The following is an 18,188-nucleotide window of genomic DNA, read 5'->3' as shown; positions in this document are numbered from 1 at the left end:
CTCTTTTCTGGATTTTGATAATTAGTGGGTATCGGCCTAATTCTGCTTTGCATGCATTATTTGGTGTTCTACGTTGTACACATCTCTCTCTCTCTCTCTGTATGTCCCTTCTCTCCCCAGTCCTCTGTACTGTGAGCGGTGTCTGTCCCTTCTCTCTCCCCCTGGCTCCCAGCAGAAGTGGGGCAGACTGCACGTCTGGCCGTGTGAAGTCCTTTGGTTATCAGCCAAGCGTGTCGCTGTACCTGCAGCCATCTGTGAAGGGGCCGCCTGCCCTCCGCCAGCCAGCCAGCCGATGTTCCACTTCCCTTGTGACAGAAATGGGGATGGCCCATACTCTCTCACTCCCTCACTCTACATGGTGGACTCTCTCTCTCTCTCTCTGTTGTGTTGGTAAGGCCAGAGTATTATGGGTCTGCATGAGACCACCCTCTAGTCTTGCTGCAGCTCTGCCCATCTGCTTTTCCACTCCTCACTTCATCACATGCATAATGCATCTCAGATTTTTTCAATCTCTTTCAGTCTCTCTCTCTGTCTCTCTCAGTCTCTCTCTCAGTCTCAGTCTCTCAGTCTCTCTTTCTCTGTCTCTCTCAGTCGCTCTCTCGGTCTCTCAGTCTCTCTCTGTTTCTCTGTCTCTCTCTCTGTCTCTCTCTTGGTCTCTCAGTCTCTCTCTCAGTTTCTCTCTCAGTTTCTCTCTCAGTTACTCTCTCAGTTTCTCTATGTCTCTCTCTCTCAGTCTCTCAAGTGGAGGAAAGAATGCAGAGAACATGAATACCTTGTTTAAAAATCAATTTTTCACTTTCAAAAGCTCCATAGAAAGGAAGAAATAAGGGTGAGCAACTGGGCAGTTTTAAAATGAGCTGAATGTTCCCTCTGAAGTTACTGTATCCGACCGTGCTATGTCAATCATTTGGATACTGTAGACTGCAGTCTATACATAATGTTGGAGACTATATTGGACTGTATTGGGCTCTGGCCCCATGTTGTGAGTGTAATGTGACATGTCATGTTGAAAGCCTAGATGACCCGGTCTGTGATAAAGGCCCAGTCTGTTGTTCTTCCAGAGAGTGCCATGCCAAATGGACTGGGTGGGGGGGATATTATCCAAAACAATAGGATTAAGGGCATGGACAATGTCCACCACCACCAAACAGGCTGGTATGGGGGTGGGCTGGGCTGGGACAATAGGGGAGAGAGGGGTGGGAGGCATGATTACAAGAGCACAAAAGCTGTCACTACAGTATCCCCCACACCCTCCTAAACACATCCCCCCAGAACTGCCAAACTACCCATCAGACGGTGTTGAGTTGGTGTCACATGGGTAGAATCTGAGCTGACCATGGCTTCTCATCTCACAAACAAACAGAGGGGTATTTGGGGGTGGGGGAGGGGTGGAGAAGGGAGGGGCCATGGAGGAGGGCTGCTGGCATCAACAGGCAACCAGGCCTGAGGGAAAAGACACACATACAGAAAGATTGCCACCTCGAAATTCTGCCCTACTGCACAGGAGTCATGGGAAAAGCAAAAAACTTGCTGTGTCAAATTAATACCATATCATATCCTTGACAGAGACGATAGACTCTACTCTCTCACTACATGGGGAAGTCAAAATGAAAAGGGGCCTTTATGAACCAGCAATTACTACTAATCAATTAACAAATACAACTTCACAACAGCTCCTATTCTGTTCCATTTAAGATTGAAGAAATAGCATGCAGAAACCCTCGGGACTTAGGGACAAACATCCAGATAGAGCTGGATGAACCTCGCAGGACATGCTTGTCAGAGTCAGAGCCACAGGCAGATGTTCTACACAAGCTGACAGCAAACACAGATTAACAACAGAGAAAGCTGCCTGCTGGAAAAAGGCCTTCACACATGCATGACACTGCACGGAAATGCCTTCTGTAAGCACTGAGCAGCAGATCCCCAGCCAAACACTCACTCCCTCTCAAAACACTAAGCATTGAGCACACTAGCAGAAACTCAAGCTGACACGGTGTTCTCCAGTCCCAAGATCTGACTGAGAGTGAGAGAGGGCTGGGCAGTATACCATATTTGACTATATACTGGTATTGATGCACGGACTGGTTTGGGTTTTTACTTTACCTTCTATAACAGTATTTGAATGTTCGGTTTGTTAAATGTGATGYGCCGTGTGTAACATCCATTTTTATAATTTATTCTGATACTTGAGTCGATCTCTTTCTGCTCTCTCTCCCTCCATGCTGCTTTCCACACAGACCTAGCCCCGCCCCTGCCACTCAAGGAGTGTATTTGTTTTTGCTTGTCCAAGAGACACTTGTGTTCAGTCTGCATGGTCAATTTTATTGGTTGATTTTTTTTTTTTTTTTAAATGCCTACATAAATTAAGGTTAAATAAAAAAATACAAAATTCAAATAAAATACATGGTCAATGCAGCACATGCAACAATGTTGATGACAACGATGCTGTTTACACTTTGCGTTTTAATATAAATTCACAAGCGTTCTATAAATACACTATTAATTTGTGTTTCTTACATCTGCAAACAGAAAGTTTGTCTTTTCTTAGCAAGTTGTGGCTAAATCGTGTTAGCCGCTAAAAAAAAATGCCTAGATTTTTTGCCAATGTCATGCAGCCCTAGATGGTAGTGGGGAAATGATCTCAAATGTGTGCAGGAAATGCAGAAATTGATGACAATAAAGACAATTATTTTTGGTTGAAGTTGAATTGAACAGTACAAAACAATCAGAATGGAGAAAGACTCATTGAAATAATTTTGAATATATGTGTTGCCACCCTAGGATCACACACTCCTCAAAAAGCAATTTAGAAATGGTATTATTATAAAACATTAAATACCGTCACATACCGTCATACGGTCAAACATTTGAAAAGTACTGTGATATGATACAGTATTTTGGCCATATCGACCCGCCCTAGAGTGAATGGGCCTTGCAGCCTTGAATGTTGTCAGTTCTGAAATTTTCAGGAATCAAGACATTATGCATACTTCAACCAGTTAAAGATAATTRCTCTTCTTTCTGATCTAGTCTCTCTGTCCACATAACAAAGTTGTTACAGAAAATGTGCTGACAGAATAGAATAGAGCCTGTAGAAATAGGCTACACACAGTAACGTTACAGTCTAACTGTGTATTGCCTGCAAATGCTCTGTTCAGCCTGGCCTCCAACCTGTCATTTCAGGTCTGTCAGAACTCAACCCGCACCCATCTGTTCCTCACCAAACCAAACCGCCAGAGCAGCACACCTGTGAACCATTTCACCAGACACATCAGAGCACTCACATATCCCTCCCGCTTCAACAGGGATCTGGCTGACACACAGTCACTGCCTGCTCTCACAGTTCCTAGTACCACCTTTCCCTGGCTTAGCTTATTCTATGAAACACTTTCACAAATGAATACCACCAAGAGTGAACACTAGATTTTTATTTATTTTCAGATAGACTACTTTGAATAATGCAAAGGGGATGCTTGAAATGTTCTGCAGATTTTTATAATCTTTATAATGTACTGTATGTAAAAAATAGCATTTTGCATGTAATGTCTTTTTCGTTATGTGTCGGACCTAAGTAAGACTAGCTGTCGCCATTGGCGTCGGCTAATAGCGATCCTAATAAAATAAAGAAAGACAAATAAATCTGTAAGCTAAAGTAAAAGCATGAGATAGGCCTAAACTCTTGCAACAGGCTATTTGTGTATTGACACAACAGGGAAAGCCATGATCACTATCCAAACTATGTCCAGACCTGCTGATGACAGTGAGCAAAACTATCAAAACTCTCTACTCTGCATTTCAACATAATAGCCAGGAAGCTCAGCTCTAACTTAGTCAGGGGGTAGCTTGGCCCCAGATTCCAGTTTTTTTCCTGCAATTCTAATCAAAGTTGAAACCATGCGACCTTGGAATGGAAGCTGGGGTCACGGCCCTATGAGAAGATATCAATCAGCCAGCTCCCAACAACAGCTGAGTGTGAGGGCAGAGGAGTGAGAGCTGAGTGGACAGACTCAGCCTCTCTCTCACTTTCTCTATGTCTCTTTCTTTCTCTGTCTCTCTCTCTCTCTCTGTCTCTGGCTGTCTCTTTCTCTGTCTCTCTCTCTCTCTCTCTCTTTCTCTGTCTCTTTCTGTCTGTCTCTCACTGTCTCTCACTCTGTCTCTCTCTCTCTGTCTCTATGTCTCTCGCTCTCTCTCGCTCTCTCTGTCTCTTTCTCTCTGTCTCTTTCTCTGTCTAGTTCTCTTTATCTCTGTCTCTTTCTCTCTGTCTCTTTCACTCTTTCTGTTTCTCTCTGTCTCTTTCTCTCTGTCTCTTTCTCTTTATCTCTGTATCTTTCTCTCTGTCTCTTTCTCTCTGTCTCGTTCTCTTTATCTCTGTCTCTTTCTCTCTGTCTCTCTCACTCTTTCTGTTTCTCTCTGTCTCTTTCTCTCTGTCTCTTTCTGTCTCTTTCACTTGTTCTGTTTCTCTCTGTCTCTTTCTCTATGTCTCTTTTTCTGCCCTCTGACATATAGCAATAAGGGTACTCACCCCATAGAAGACAGAGAGTGGTCCCTACATCTCTCCCTCCCTCTCTCCCTCCATACATCTCTCAGAGATCCACAGAGCATTCAAACACACATCAGCACATAATGCCTGTATAGATGGAGAACAGATCAATGGTACTAAATTGATCTTGAGAAAAAGCTAGGGGGTTGGACAGTGCATTTAAAGATACAAACACAATGATTAGGGAGGGAGACAGGGGTCATTGGTTATCATCATAATGGTCTCTTTGCACATGGATGGTCCCTATCACCGTTTTCCACAAGTGAATGTGGCCATTTCCATGGCTGCTCCTGGCTGCTGATCCACATAGCAAGCAAGAACAGAGAAGGTAGGCAATTAATTTGTCTCCTTTCTTGCCATGGTGAAAGGCAAGCCAGGGAACGCCATTTCAACTAATTACCTTGCACAGTGGAGTCTTGTTTAAACTCTAATTTTCATGTTAATGCAAGCCTCTTTGGCAGTTGAGTTGAACATGCATAGCTCTCTAGCCAGTCTGCATGTAATCGATCTGTCTGGATTGACATAAAGGATATGTCCATGCATGTAGCTTAGGTTTCACAAATGTAGATATTAATACTGTACTCTTAAATGGTTTTTAATTTCCTACTTAATAATCTGTCAGTTGTCCCTCTCTTACTAAAGCTTCAGCTATATGATTCGTTAGGATATAGGCCTAAATTGGAATGAAATGCTTCCAAATGACTAGGCCTACACAATTTGTTTGGGCACAACTTAGACCTACAATAACATTCACACTTTTAAAAAATAAAGATAAATCAAAACTAAATCAAAATCAAAACTAAATGTGATTGTATATGTAGTTGCTGGTTTGTTACAAAGGGTTGTGTTCCAAGTTTTACCAGTAGAGGGAGCACGGACTAATAGTAAAATAATACTCACGCAAATGGCCATTATAAAAACATMAATTTTCACATTACACCATTCAATTTCCATGAGTTGGTTGACCAGAAAAATACATGAATGCTTCCTTTTTTCGGGTTAATGACAAGAATATATGTCAAGAAAACTGCAGTGCACTTCTAAAGAGCATGGATGGGTAATAGGAAAAGATTATGGATATTATTAGATGACCAAATAGCATTTGTCCTGGTAGTCATCACAACATTGAGGTACTATATACAGAATTAAAATTGGACTATAAGACCTGGCTCTATCTACTCTGCCTTATTCCAAGAAATAAGGCTATTTACCATGTGAGACATAGTAAAAGAACAGAACAGAATAGAAGAATACTGTAGCACTCTTAAAATACTCTTGTCTTCATTAGGGCAAAGCATTTTTCACAATTCCCTCAATGGGATTAGTCACAGACGTAATGCAGCAACAGCAGTAGGCTACATAAGCATGTCTTTGCTTTGATTGAATATTTAATTAATCTTTGCACCAAAAAAATAAACGTTATAAGCACTAAACATTTAACCACAAATTGAGAATTGAGGTTTTAAATTTAGACAAATGAGGCTAAATTAGCTTTCCAGTTGCGTGACTATTTTCTGAACTGCGATGTTCTTCCTTCTCGCCCTTTCTTTCTCCTCTGTATGGAGTAATGGTCTAATTTCAACAGCAAGATTATTCGTAATCAAATGCAACAACTTTCAAATTATGATTTTGAAATGTATTTGTAGCCGACTTGATTCAAATCGTGGGATAGATATCGCATGGGAAACAATAATTATGACGGCTAGGAATACAGACTGTAGCCTACATAATGATTCGACCATAGATTKCACACTATATGTTTGCAACTAGAGCTATTATGACAATCGGACACATAAAGAAACCAATACGGAGCAAAACTAAACACTAAACAGAAAATGCATCATTGTATAATTTTGTGATACAAAGAAGCAATAGGGTGCATGACAGTTTTGCCTCTTATCTCTCTCTTGTAAACAACCTAAGTCGCGAATATAATTGTAWACAAGACTGGTTGAACTCAAACTTCAGATATAAACATATCTTACCTTCGTACACAGGGGCCATCGGTGCAAGGACTTCTGTTATTCATGGCAAAAAATAAAGCAAGATATCTGTTCAGAACTCAATAAAAATCTGCCATCTTGAGCCACTGACAGAGTCTCTGTCTCCTGCATTACTAGCCCAGTTTATTAGTGAGAAAACATGTCTAAAATCCCATCCAGGGTTCCAAATTCGTGCTCAGTCCACGGGAAAATTATAGAGGAAGATTTCTGCAACACAACCCCGCCGATTGTGAATTGTTTTTGGCTCAAATGTTGAGCCAAATTGCAGGTTGACTTGAGCTAGTRTATAACATGACTGTGGAGACCGTGCAAAAGTTGCAATGAGAAGAGCGGAGCGAGTTCGGTGTAGTATAGTCAATTGACTATCGAATCGGTCGTAGTCATAGCAAGGTTAAAAAAAAGATGCATCTCTTCGGGGCCCCATTAGTTTCGTTTAAATAACAGTTGCGTGTCGTGTACCTTTGTAATCATTAATTTAAAATGTTTAATGTAAATTGATATTGTGAGAAAAACCTTAGGCATACATATATATTTAATCTAATATAATAGTCGGCTATAGGTTATGTATGCATGTGGATGGAGTAGCCTTAATTACTGTAGTTAGGCCTATACTGTTTCCCAATAAAGATAATAACATAATACATTTTTTACGAATGTTATTAAAAATCCTTGCCTACTGTGCAAAATGATTTTTTAGACCTTACATGTCTAATTCATGTTATATATTTAAGCAACATGAAAAAATWGGGTATATAGGCTCATTGCAATGATTAATTAAGCTGTAAATAAGCTATAATTCACTTCTCCAGCTTGGCATCCTTATATTAAAAATAACAGTCTAACACAAATAATATCAGGTGCGTAATAACCTAACAATTGAACCACTAGTATTAGCAAAATATCTACAGGAACAAATGCAAATGTAACATGTCATGAACTATTACGCATGAATAAGCAGTCCAACCTCACATTCAATTCGTTGGAATAAATTAACAAAGTATCTCTGGGTTTTGTTTTAGAACTGCGCATTTAACATTGTGTTGAATGATTCTGTGGGCCATTCGTCGTGCCTGTGTCATGCACTCATCATACAGTATGACGACATTAGATTTTCACAGAATTAACTAGAGACAAAGATTATGGGTATACTGACAAGATACCTGTCTCTCCRCTCTAACRATGGGAGTCGTTGTMCACAACGTKGTATGGTGGGCTTCATYCCACCTATCCTTTCTTTGGATTGGTGGATACATCTTATTATTGTAATTTYTTAAATATTCGATTAGGGTTGTTGACGTCAACCGCCTGTATGCAATGGAGGGAGATGCAACGCTCCTAGCCTCATAATATGAACATGCATAGCCATCTCAAGACAACTCCGATATAAAGTGTTTTTCTCGAAGTTACCGGGATGTCACGTGTCCTACTTATATCAGTACACTCATAAAAATGTAAGCATTACGCAACTTATTTTCGATCAAATAAACCTCAGGTAGAAAATAAGACATTCATTTTTTGGTTKACCAAATTCGACACCCTCGCGTTGATCTCCATACAACAATCTTTTGCTTGTTGTGCGAAACAACGAAAATACGCAACCTGCTGGAGGGAGACAGATTTTCCGCCGAGTTGGGCCTCTCTCTTCCTCTTCCTCTCTGCAAGTGTTGAAACCGATTACAGGTTAACACAGTAATCTGCCATTTACCAGCAACGTTMAAATTCACCTTCTGCACTATTTTCCCGTCACACCCCGGCACATTTTATGTTTTCTTAAAGAGAAAAGGGGCGTTCGTTTTTTCGCACACTCTTCCCCTGTTGATAATAAAATAACAATATATAGTCTATAGAACCATCACTAAAATAATACATTCAGCAGGCTATTATAGATATTTTGAATGCATGAGTCTAAAACACATTGTGGATGAATGGATAGATGAATGCATGACGTAATATGTGTGATATAACTGGAAAACATTAATTATGCCATGTTGCTGTATAGGTCTGTGGTACCAGTGAAATAAAATCAAAAACATAATTGGTTTGTAATACTTACCAATCTGGACTCTAAAGTCAGTGCACTGTCAACTTTACATGCACCTCGTTCGACATTCTCATCATCCTCTCCACACAGCAACTTCTGCAGCAGATCAAATCTGATCTGAGTCACGCATACCATTGTATCCATCATCTGGAATCCTAAAACATAAAACAAAAACAATTAGAACAGAGTTTGTTCTCCATAAAGTCAGCCATAGGCCCACATAACCTAATGATATAAAATAAAGCTTTTTCTAATTTGGGGCCACAGTTAACTACGCTACAAACTGTATACATGACTGTAAATTTGCTTGTTATACATAGCCTAGTCAAGTGCATACGCAATAGGCTAATCTGATTTATTAAATTGACCTAATCTATATAGGCCTATTATGTTGATCAATTTGTCAGCAAAGGAAGGCCTTTCAATTTGACAACATATTGTTTTCCTTTACACTATTTTATTTTTCAAATGTAGGTTTTTAGCCAGAGTATATCGGAACAGCTGCTTCTGCTTGAGCAAAAGATATTCAACTACCAGGGAGAAAAACCCACGCATAGATGTAGTCCTTCTAGAGAACTACAGTACGTATTCATTTCTTCCGTGTCAACAACAAGAAGTCGGCCAACTATATATACTCTACAATCAAGTAATACCGAGGTAAGAATTAAAAGGTAAATATATATATTAACTCTGTGTAATTGTGTTCACTCTATAGTTACTGCAAGCTGCGAGTGACTGCCGTAAATGTGTCAAAATGTATCAGTTGTGATCACGTGCAACCTTCAGCGACATAATGCAACATTGTAGCATTATCAAACACCAGTCTTACAATGTAAATTTAAGCATATTAAACGGTCATACATTTTGGCATGGGTTATTTGATAGCTATTCCCATATTTGTTTAACTCAAATCCCATGATCAGTCGAATTAGGCTATGTTATGTGACAGCAGCTCAATTCAGTGTAGCCATCACTCCTCGACTGGTGTTAGTCGGTATTAGGCTGTTAAGTAATATTTATCATTCTCTGTCAACAACATTGCTTGGACTGGACACAATCCTTAACATACATTAAATCATTGTTGAATGAAAGAAAACTGGTAAAATACTATTTCAAATTGGACTAGAAAATATAATACAGTTGTATTAAGCTATACCTCATTAGACAAAAACTGTAGGCTATCTGTACAWAGTTAATGACCCAGAAATGTAATAATCTTATTCAGTAATTGTCCCATTTTTCCAAAAKAATTATATTATTCATTAATTGTAGTATCCATAATTATATAAGCCATAACAGTAGTAAGGACTTTTTGATTGAGGTTACCTTAATTTATGTCTGAAATGCTTCTAGGCAAGTACATGATCAAACTGGATTCTCAATTCCTATAGAAGTCTAGTCAGAATAGTTAATTTCACACGCATGTTGTACTCTTTTGGAAATTATGGCAGAATGCATCAACACAGAGCTTGTACAGAATATTCTGGATTTATTTCTATAGTGACATGAATTAATACATAGACCCAGACCTACATGATCCTCAACTATGTCAAGGTTAACATATTGTGTTAAATATCTACTGAATACGGAATGTTTCTCACAGTCACAGAAGAAGCATGGACTTTGATGTTCAATATATAGGCTGATTGATTTTAAAAGGCAACTCCACCACATTTCAACCCRATTTTCATCCGGTTGAAATAACAGTGTCTACATATGTGAAAACTGTGCATTTCTACATTTTGAAGAAAAATATCTAAAGTTAAAAAGTTCTACCCAATGACATCATCAAAAGTTAAAACTTTTTGAAAACAGTGATTTTCAAACACTATGAGATTTACGGTGACATGGGGAGTGAGAAAATACCCTCCTCTGGCTAGAAACTYGTTGCAGGTTTTGAAAATCACTGTTTTTCTTACTTTTAATCCTACCTTGTGATGTCACAGACATGCATTTTTTTTTTTCAACCTCAGATCATAGACATTTGGTGCTGGAGATAATGAATATGACGTTGAAAAGTGGCCGGAATTGCTCTTTAATAGAGATATAAAGGCAGATGAAAAGACTAGCATGTTCAAATGGGTAATTGTTTGAAAGATCTTATTAGTCATATTTAAGAAGCGACCTTGTTAGACACGTGCTCTGCAGATCTGTGCTGACTATCTGGATGACTCCCAAAAGCCACCTGATTTATTCCCTATATAGTGCACTACTTTTGACCAGGGCCCATTGGGAAATGGGCCCTGGTTAAAGTAGAGGACTATATAGGGAACAGGTTGCCATTTGGGCCACAGCCTATCTGTTGTGCTACATGTCTGGGGTAAGGATAGGGAGAGAAGGGATACGGAAAGGAGGGAGAGGTAGAGGTGGGGGAGCCAGCTGTAATGCAGAGAGAGAGGCTGTTTTCACGCTCATTATTATGTGTCAGTGGAAAAACATCTCACCCCATGTAATATAATGAAATAGCCCATACAGTGCTGAATCAGCCTAAATGTGTTGTTGTCCTGCTGTTATCTCCCTCCGCTGTGCTGCATGTTGTGTATAATTGTCTCAGTAATGATACTCTATGCTCTAGTGTATAAATACAAGGTAGATTACAACTGCATGCACTGTAAATATAAAATATTAACATACACTCCTCTGTTTATTATTTTATGATTAAGCTTATCAATGTGTCCTAAAACCAATAACCTGAGAAAATGTATTTTGAAATGTTGTTGAATTTTTGCCTGGTTAAACCAGACTGAATGTAGTTACGGTCGTATCTACACTTGACACTTACAGTACATTCAACTTCTGCTATCAGAATGCAAAGCTATCCGAATGCAAAGTCGCTTTGTGGTTTGATTGTGTTCAGATCTGTCWGACGACTTCAGGAAGTGGTCAGGGATGCATTGTGTGAGGATTTCTCTTTAGTCTGGATGCAATCAGCACATACAATGGGCAAAAGCATATACAATGGGCGACGTCATCAGCACTCCTCCCACAAGTCTCCAGAAAACGTGTGTTTTGGGACCGAGAGGCAACTTTTCATTATAATGTTGGAGGAAATACGTTCCTAGCATGTGAAGAACGTCTTTGCGGGCCTCCTAAATGCTGGCCAGCTAGCTAATATTCATAAACAAATATGTTTTGTTTGGCTAGAGTTATGCTAACCCGTTTGCAATCCCTTTAGCGTTGCTTGCTAGCATTCTGGCTAGCTACAGAGGTAAGCTGACTAGTTAGCTACAGTAGTTAGCTACTGCCATCAGTTGTTGTTGTGTTATTGTCATATGTTGCCTATTCCACCGTTTGTAGAATGCATACTGTCATTTGAATATAGCGTAGGTTAAGGGAATCCGGACACACTGCTTACACAGTCGATACATTTAAATGTATACTACCGTTCAAAACTTTGGGCCCACTTTGTGAAAGAAAAGCMAATTTTTTCCATTAAAATAACATCAAATKGATCAGAAATACAGTGTAGACATTGTTAATGTTGTAAATGACTATTGTAGCTGGAAATGGCAGATTTTGGGGGGGAATATCTACAAAGGCGTACAGAGGCGCATTATCAGTAACCATCACTCCTGTGTTCCAATAGCATGTTATGTTAGCTAATCCAACTTTATCATTTTAAAAGGCTAATTGATCATTAGAAAACCCTTTTGCAGTTATGTTAGCACAGCTGAAAACTGTTGTGCTGATTAAAGAAGCAATAAAACCAGCCTTCTTTAGACTAGTTGAGTATCTGGAGCATCAGCATTTGTGGGTTCGATTACAGGCTCAAAATGGCCAGAAACAAAGAACTTTCTTCTGAAACTCGTCAGTCTATTTTTGTTCTGAGAAATGAAGGCTATTCCATGCGAGAAATTGCCAAGAAACTGAAAATATTGTACAACGCTGTGTACTACTCCCTTCACAGATCAGAGCAAACTGTCTCTAAGCAGAATAGAAAGAGGAGTGGGAGGTCCCGGTGCACAACTGAGCAAGAGGACAAGCACATTAGTGTCTAGTTTGAGAAACAGACGCCTCATAAATCCTCAACTGGCAGCTTCATTAAATAGTACCCGCAAAACACCAGTCTCAACGTCAACAGTGAAGAGGCGACTCCGGGATGCTGGCGTTTTGTTGGTGTTTTGTTGATGTTCTGGTTTATGGTAGGAAGATTTTCATTTATACTGAACAAAAATATAAACGCAACATGTGAAGTGTTGGTCACATGTTTCATGAGCTGAAATAAAAGACCCCAGAATTGTTCCATACGCAAAAAAAACAACGTATTTCTCTCAAATTTTGTGGACATGTTTACATCCCTGTTAGTGAGCATTTCTCCTTTGCCAAGATAATCCATCCACATGACAGGTGTGTCATATCAAGAAGCTGATTAAACAGCATTACACAGGTGCACTTTGTGCTGGGGACAATAAAAGGCCACTCTAAAATGTGCAGTTCTGTCACACAACAGAATGCCACAGATGTCTCAAGTGTGCAATTGGAATGGAGTGTGGAATGGAGTGTGCAATTGGAATGCTGACTACAGGAATGTCCACCAGAGCAATTGACAGATAATTTAATGTTAATATCTCTACCATGAGCTGCCTCCAGCGTTGTTTTTGATAATTTGGAACTACGTCCAACCGTCCAGACAACCACAGATCACATGTAACCACGCCAGCCCAGGACCTCCACATCCGGCTTCTTCACCTGCGGGATCGTCTGAGACCAACCACCCGGACAGCTGTCTGTAATAAAGCCCTTTGTGGGGAAAAACTTATTCTGATTGGCTGTGCGTGGCTCCCCAGTGGGTGGGATTGGCTCTTCTCAAGCCCACCCATGGCTGCGCCCCTGCCCAGTCATGTGAAATCCATAGATTAGGGCCTCATTTATTTAAATTGACTAATTTCCTTATACGAACTGTAACTCCGTAAAATTGTTGAAATTGTTGCATGTTGCGTTTATATTTTTGTTCAGTATAGATACATTTCTACCAGATTAGATGACTGTTTTGAATCATGTAATTAACTCTATGACATTCTCGTAGACCTGAGGGGTATACTACAAAGCAGGACCAATGAGTTGGCCAGCTAACTTCGATTAACAGCCAAAAATAACTATTGATTTTATGGTTCATTAAGAAAGCTATTTCTTAGWTATATGTTTTTGGTTGTTATGAAAAATCCATGCAGTATTTTTCTGGATTAATATACAAGATAATATGAAATACACTTGTGTGAAAATRTCCTTGTGGTTTCTGTTGGTATGCAGGGTGGTGATGTTCCTGCTTATGAAAAGAAAGTGGGTTACTGTGAAGCACCCTATTTCATCTGTAAACACAGTTAGATTGATCTGACAATGATTTTTCTACTCATCAGCTGTTTTGAGTTATGAGCCATACACAGCTCAAGCATAACCAAATACACAGTATAGGCACAGATAAGCAATCAATGCTAAAACATAGCATATATATTTCAGAAACACAGAACACTGGCATTCTATGTGCTTAGTCTCTGTCTATTGACATGTACATGCTTTTCCAGAGTGTACTGTTCTTTTTTCTCAAAATGTAATTTTTGTGTTGCCCAATGTCCTGTCTGTACCACACATTGAGTGTGACTGAGTGTGCTTGTACTGAGTGTGACTCAGTGTCTGATCATCTGGCCTGTATGTTCCTCTCAGAGGGTTGATCATTCAGTAACACATTGTTCCAGAGGAAAGGGCAGACAGGACAGAGGAGGCTCTCAKCCTCAGGGCTCTCTAAGCAGGGGAAGGGAAGGGTGAAGAGCTAGCAGGAGGTTTGGACAAAGCTTCTGCTGAAACGAATCATTGATGGAGAGGTGAATGTTACCTCAGAAACYACAAACCTGCAGAGATTGAGAGAGTTGAAGTAGGCCCAGAGCACTGAATATGTGTTTTTCTTATGTGGTGACATGTGCGTCAATCTACAGTAAGTAACGTAATAAAAAGTCCCCACCATAATCTTTCAGTTTAAACTAGARATGTATGGAGGTAGTTTTGTGCCAGCAAAAATTAGGGGTTAAATAATTTGTGTCCMAAAAATATTTCCTGATCTTTTGTCACGGCCGTTTATAGGAGTGGACCAAGGCGCAAGGTTTTGAGCTTACATACTTCTTTATTTAACGATGTCGCCAACAAAACAATAAATATCCAAACGACACGTGACGCCAACGTAGTGCATCCAGGCAACTAAACATGGACAACTACCCACAAAACCAACATGGAAAATGGCAACCTAAATAGGCTCCCCAATCAGAGACAACGATAAACAGCTGTCTCTGATTGGGAACCCATTCATGCCACCATAAACCTACATACCCCTAGACAATACAAAATCCCCATAGATAACCAAAAACCCTAGACAAGACAAAAAATATACAATACAAAAACTAAACAAACCACCCTTGTCACACCCTGACCTAACCAAATAATAAAGAAAGCAAATATAACTAAAGTCAGGGTGTGACATCTTTCTTATATCTCCTAGATATAGGACAGACCATTCAAAACCTTATTCCTYATGATACATTTTTTGACTGTCTTTTTTTGCCGTTTATGAATGTGTTATTCAAGGTGTTTCAATGGGCTGTAGTGTAAAGGCCAAATACTTTTTAAAATATTATTTTGGGGATACCTCAAGGGTTCCTAAAATTCTACATCAAATAGCTAAATGATCCATGGTATGACCATCTTAAAACAATTCCATATGTTAGCTTAGTAGTATCCCACCCCAACGGTTTAGACTTTTAGAAGTTAACTGCCAGAAGGCAGGTAGGCAGGAGGTTCAGCAAAATAGTTGTTTTATTCACAAAATAAGGATAGCCTAGTGATAGCAGTTTAGGATAAGTGATGATTTATGTCAGCAAGGCATATGTCAAAATTACTTTAAAAACTAATAAAATATTAACAAAAACTTCTCAAGAAAGAATTGAACTGTATCAAAACTGCATTTGACCTAAGGAAATAGGTTTTGCCTGGCTGACGCGACCCACATGCCTCACAGCTCACTCACTGGGCAAAAACTGGTTTCAACAACAAAACATTCTATGTGATGACGTTGAATCAATGTGGAAAACTGATTGGATTTGCAAAAAGTCATCAACATAAGGGAATGTCATATTTTTTCACTCAACTTTTAACCTAAATCCAATGACATGGTGAMATTTTTTTGTTAAACAAATTTAACCAGATTTAAATCAAAACTAGACGTTGAACTGATGTCTGTGCCCAGTGGGCAGGGAGCGCTGTGACCACACTGGTCTGGAAAGGAGGCAGTTTGTTAATATAATATTCGCTCATAAATTGTGCAATGGGTTTGATTGGTTCTCTCAAATGTTTTTTTCCCTCGGGGGTTGAGACCTTTCATTGTTTGGATTTGAAATTCCAACTGTTGTAATAGAAGGGGGCGTGCATGTGTGGCTGTGTGTGGCTGTGCATGTGGGTGTTTGAGTGAGAAAGACACAGAGGAGAACCAATCAATAAAAAAGCACTGCCCCCTTCATTATCGATGCATTGTGCCGACAACATCAAAGTGCCGTTCCAGACTCTAAAGTCAGGAGGACTTCGAGAGTTAGGTGTTATACAACGTATCCACACACAGATAGGCTAAATATTACTTATCAGAGCTCCTCGCAGTCGAACACAAAAACTAGCAAAGCCAGGTAGAAATAGCTAGTGCTACCCCTGGGCTAAACCATAGATTCAATGAACAGGGATGCACATGACTGATTCCCTGTTTAAATCTAATTTACCCAACACATAGGCCATGAAATGGTCTAAAAGCAGACTTATCATATTTTTATCCGCCTTATACTCAAACATTTTACTATAGGTGTCACGACTTCCGCCGAAGTCGGTTCCTCTCCTTGTTCGGGCGGCGTTTGGCGGTCGACGTCACCGGTCTTCYAGCCATCGCCGATCCACCTTTCATTTTCCATTTGTTKTGTCTTGTCTTCCTGCACACCTGGTTTACATCTCCTACTAATTAACATGTGTATTTAACCCTCTGTTCCCTCCATGTCTGTGTGGGGTATTGTTTATTGTCAAGGTTGGCACGCTTCCGGCTGGTTTGCGTCGGGTTTTGTGGCAGCCGGTACTTTGTACTTGGGTTTTGTACTTTGTGCTGCCTCACTTGTTCTTTGGGCATTTGTTTTGTGACACAGTTGTGTTCTGTGTTATGATTGCCTAAGTAAAGTGCTTTGTCCATTCATCTCTGCTCTCCTGCGCCTGACTTCCATGCACCAGCTACACCCACCATTGACAATAGGTGATATCTCATTAAACAAATAAACCAAAAATACTAAATGACAGTACATGCAGACGTCCGTGGTGGAAGCACCTTGTAAAGAATGCGAACATGCACGAATGGAGCTCCGAGAAGCGGGAACAAACACAAAGCACGCCTAAGCATTCAAAATAAATGCACAAATTTACATAACCTAGCTAGGTATAACTTTTAAATCTTGACTRTTTAAATGCTTTGACTTCTCATTGCAGCCCCATAGGCCTATTCACACACACCTTCTCTTCTCTCCATAGGAGTTCTTTGGCCGGTGGTAGTTTTGGCCTGAGTTGGTGATCGGCATCATGGAGGTGGTTATGAACATTCTCAAGACACCAGTGCCCAGTGGGGTGTCTATGACCCTGGGCCTGTTCATGATCTTCCTGGCTCTGCTGTACTGGTAACTCAATGTCTTCTGCCTCTAGTCTAGGTCAATAGAACAAATCCTAAACTTAGCATGTATTGTATACAGATGTGTCTGTTGGTACTGTATGTATTTTTCAGTCTAGTTGGGCTATATTTCCACTAATATGATCCCACTATGGAAAGGGCAGACTCTCACGAACACGATGGTGTTTTCCGTTTTCTACAAACCCCCACAAATGTCATGGGACTCGTCTGAAGGTAAACCGGTACCGGTTTAAAAAATGAATGGATGTATGGAAATTGGGTTAAATATGTATCAAACATATTTGTATTTTTTTTTTAAATATAAACATTTGGGATAACTACAGGGGTCCTTAAATTCAAAACCAAATAGCTAAACAGTCCATGTTAGCTTAGTAGTTAGTTCACAGAAGCCGGCATATCACTGTAATTGTATGGTATTCAGATGACACACACAAAAAGTCCTCAATTCAGGATGAGTGCTTAATCAGCATGCACCAGTCAAAATAGAATGTGCTTACTCTCAACCCTCATCACATCTGACGAAGAGTCAGGAAACCACTTTGCAGAAGGAGCACGTTTCATTTTAGCCCCACATTAGCTAGGATTAGTAGTCGTTGAGGTCAGCCGTGTGAGATTGATGCTCTGCCATACAAAGGAGCAGTAGGGCCTGACAGTATGCTCTTTCTCCTTGCAGAGCACGGAGACTGACTGAACACTGGTCACTGTGCACTGTTGTGGGAAAAAAAATTTTTTTGTAAAGCAAGCATAAAGCCTGCTGTTTGTCGTATCCCGGTGATACACTCTTTTAACTTGTTGGTTATACATTACATACTGTAGGTTTCCACTTCAGATGTACAGTATAGCAGTATCAGACACCATGTTGAAACTGTTGGTTTTATAGATGCCCACAACAGACACAAACACACACAT

The 18,188-nt window shown here is 39.9% G+C and overlaps 1 protein-coding gene and 1 long non-coding RNA gene across 10 annotated transcripts in view; one reads left to right on the top strand and one right to left on the bottom strand.

The window, feature by feature from the left end:
- LOC111962599 (homeodomain-interacting protein kinase 2) overlaps window positions 1–6,876 on the bottom strand; it is a 158,933-nt gene extending 152,057 nt beyond the window's left edge. For all 9 annotated transcript variants that reach the window (XM_070443145.1, XM_070443147.1, XM_070443148.1 and 6 more), the window contains exon 1: window positions 6,529–6,876. In XM_070443145.1, coding sequence (XP_070299246.1) covers window positions 6,529–6,547 — 19 coding nt within the window. In that variant the 5' untranslated portion in view covers window positions 6,548–6,876. The remainder of the gene's footprint in view (window positions 1–6,528) is intronic.
- A 2,285-nt stretch (window positions 6,877–9,161) lies between these two features.
- Window positions 9,162–18,188, top strand: part of LOC111962597 (uncharacterized) — a 10,173-nt gene continuing 1,146 nt past the window's right edge. The window contains exons 1-2 of the long non-coding RNA XR_002877125.2: window positions 9,162–9,244; window positions 17,126–17,268. This is a non-coding gene — a long non-coding RNA (uncharacterized lncRNA). The remainder of the gene's footprint in view (window positions 9,245–17,125; window positions 17,269–18,188) is intronic.

Source organism: Salvelinus sp. IW2-2015, linkage group LG4q.1:29, assembly GCF_002910315.2.
Source record: "Salvelinus sp. IW2-2015 linkage group LG4q.1:29, ASM291031v2, whole genome shotgun sequence".
Taxonomy (NCBI): Eukaryota; Metazoa; Chordata; class Actinopteri; order Salmoniformes; family Salmonidae; genus Salvelinus; species Salvelinus sp. IW2-2015.
The sequence above is the reverse complement of the archived record's forward strand: the minus strand, read 5'-3'. Positions and strand labels throughout refer to the sequence as shown.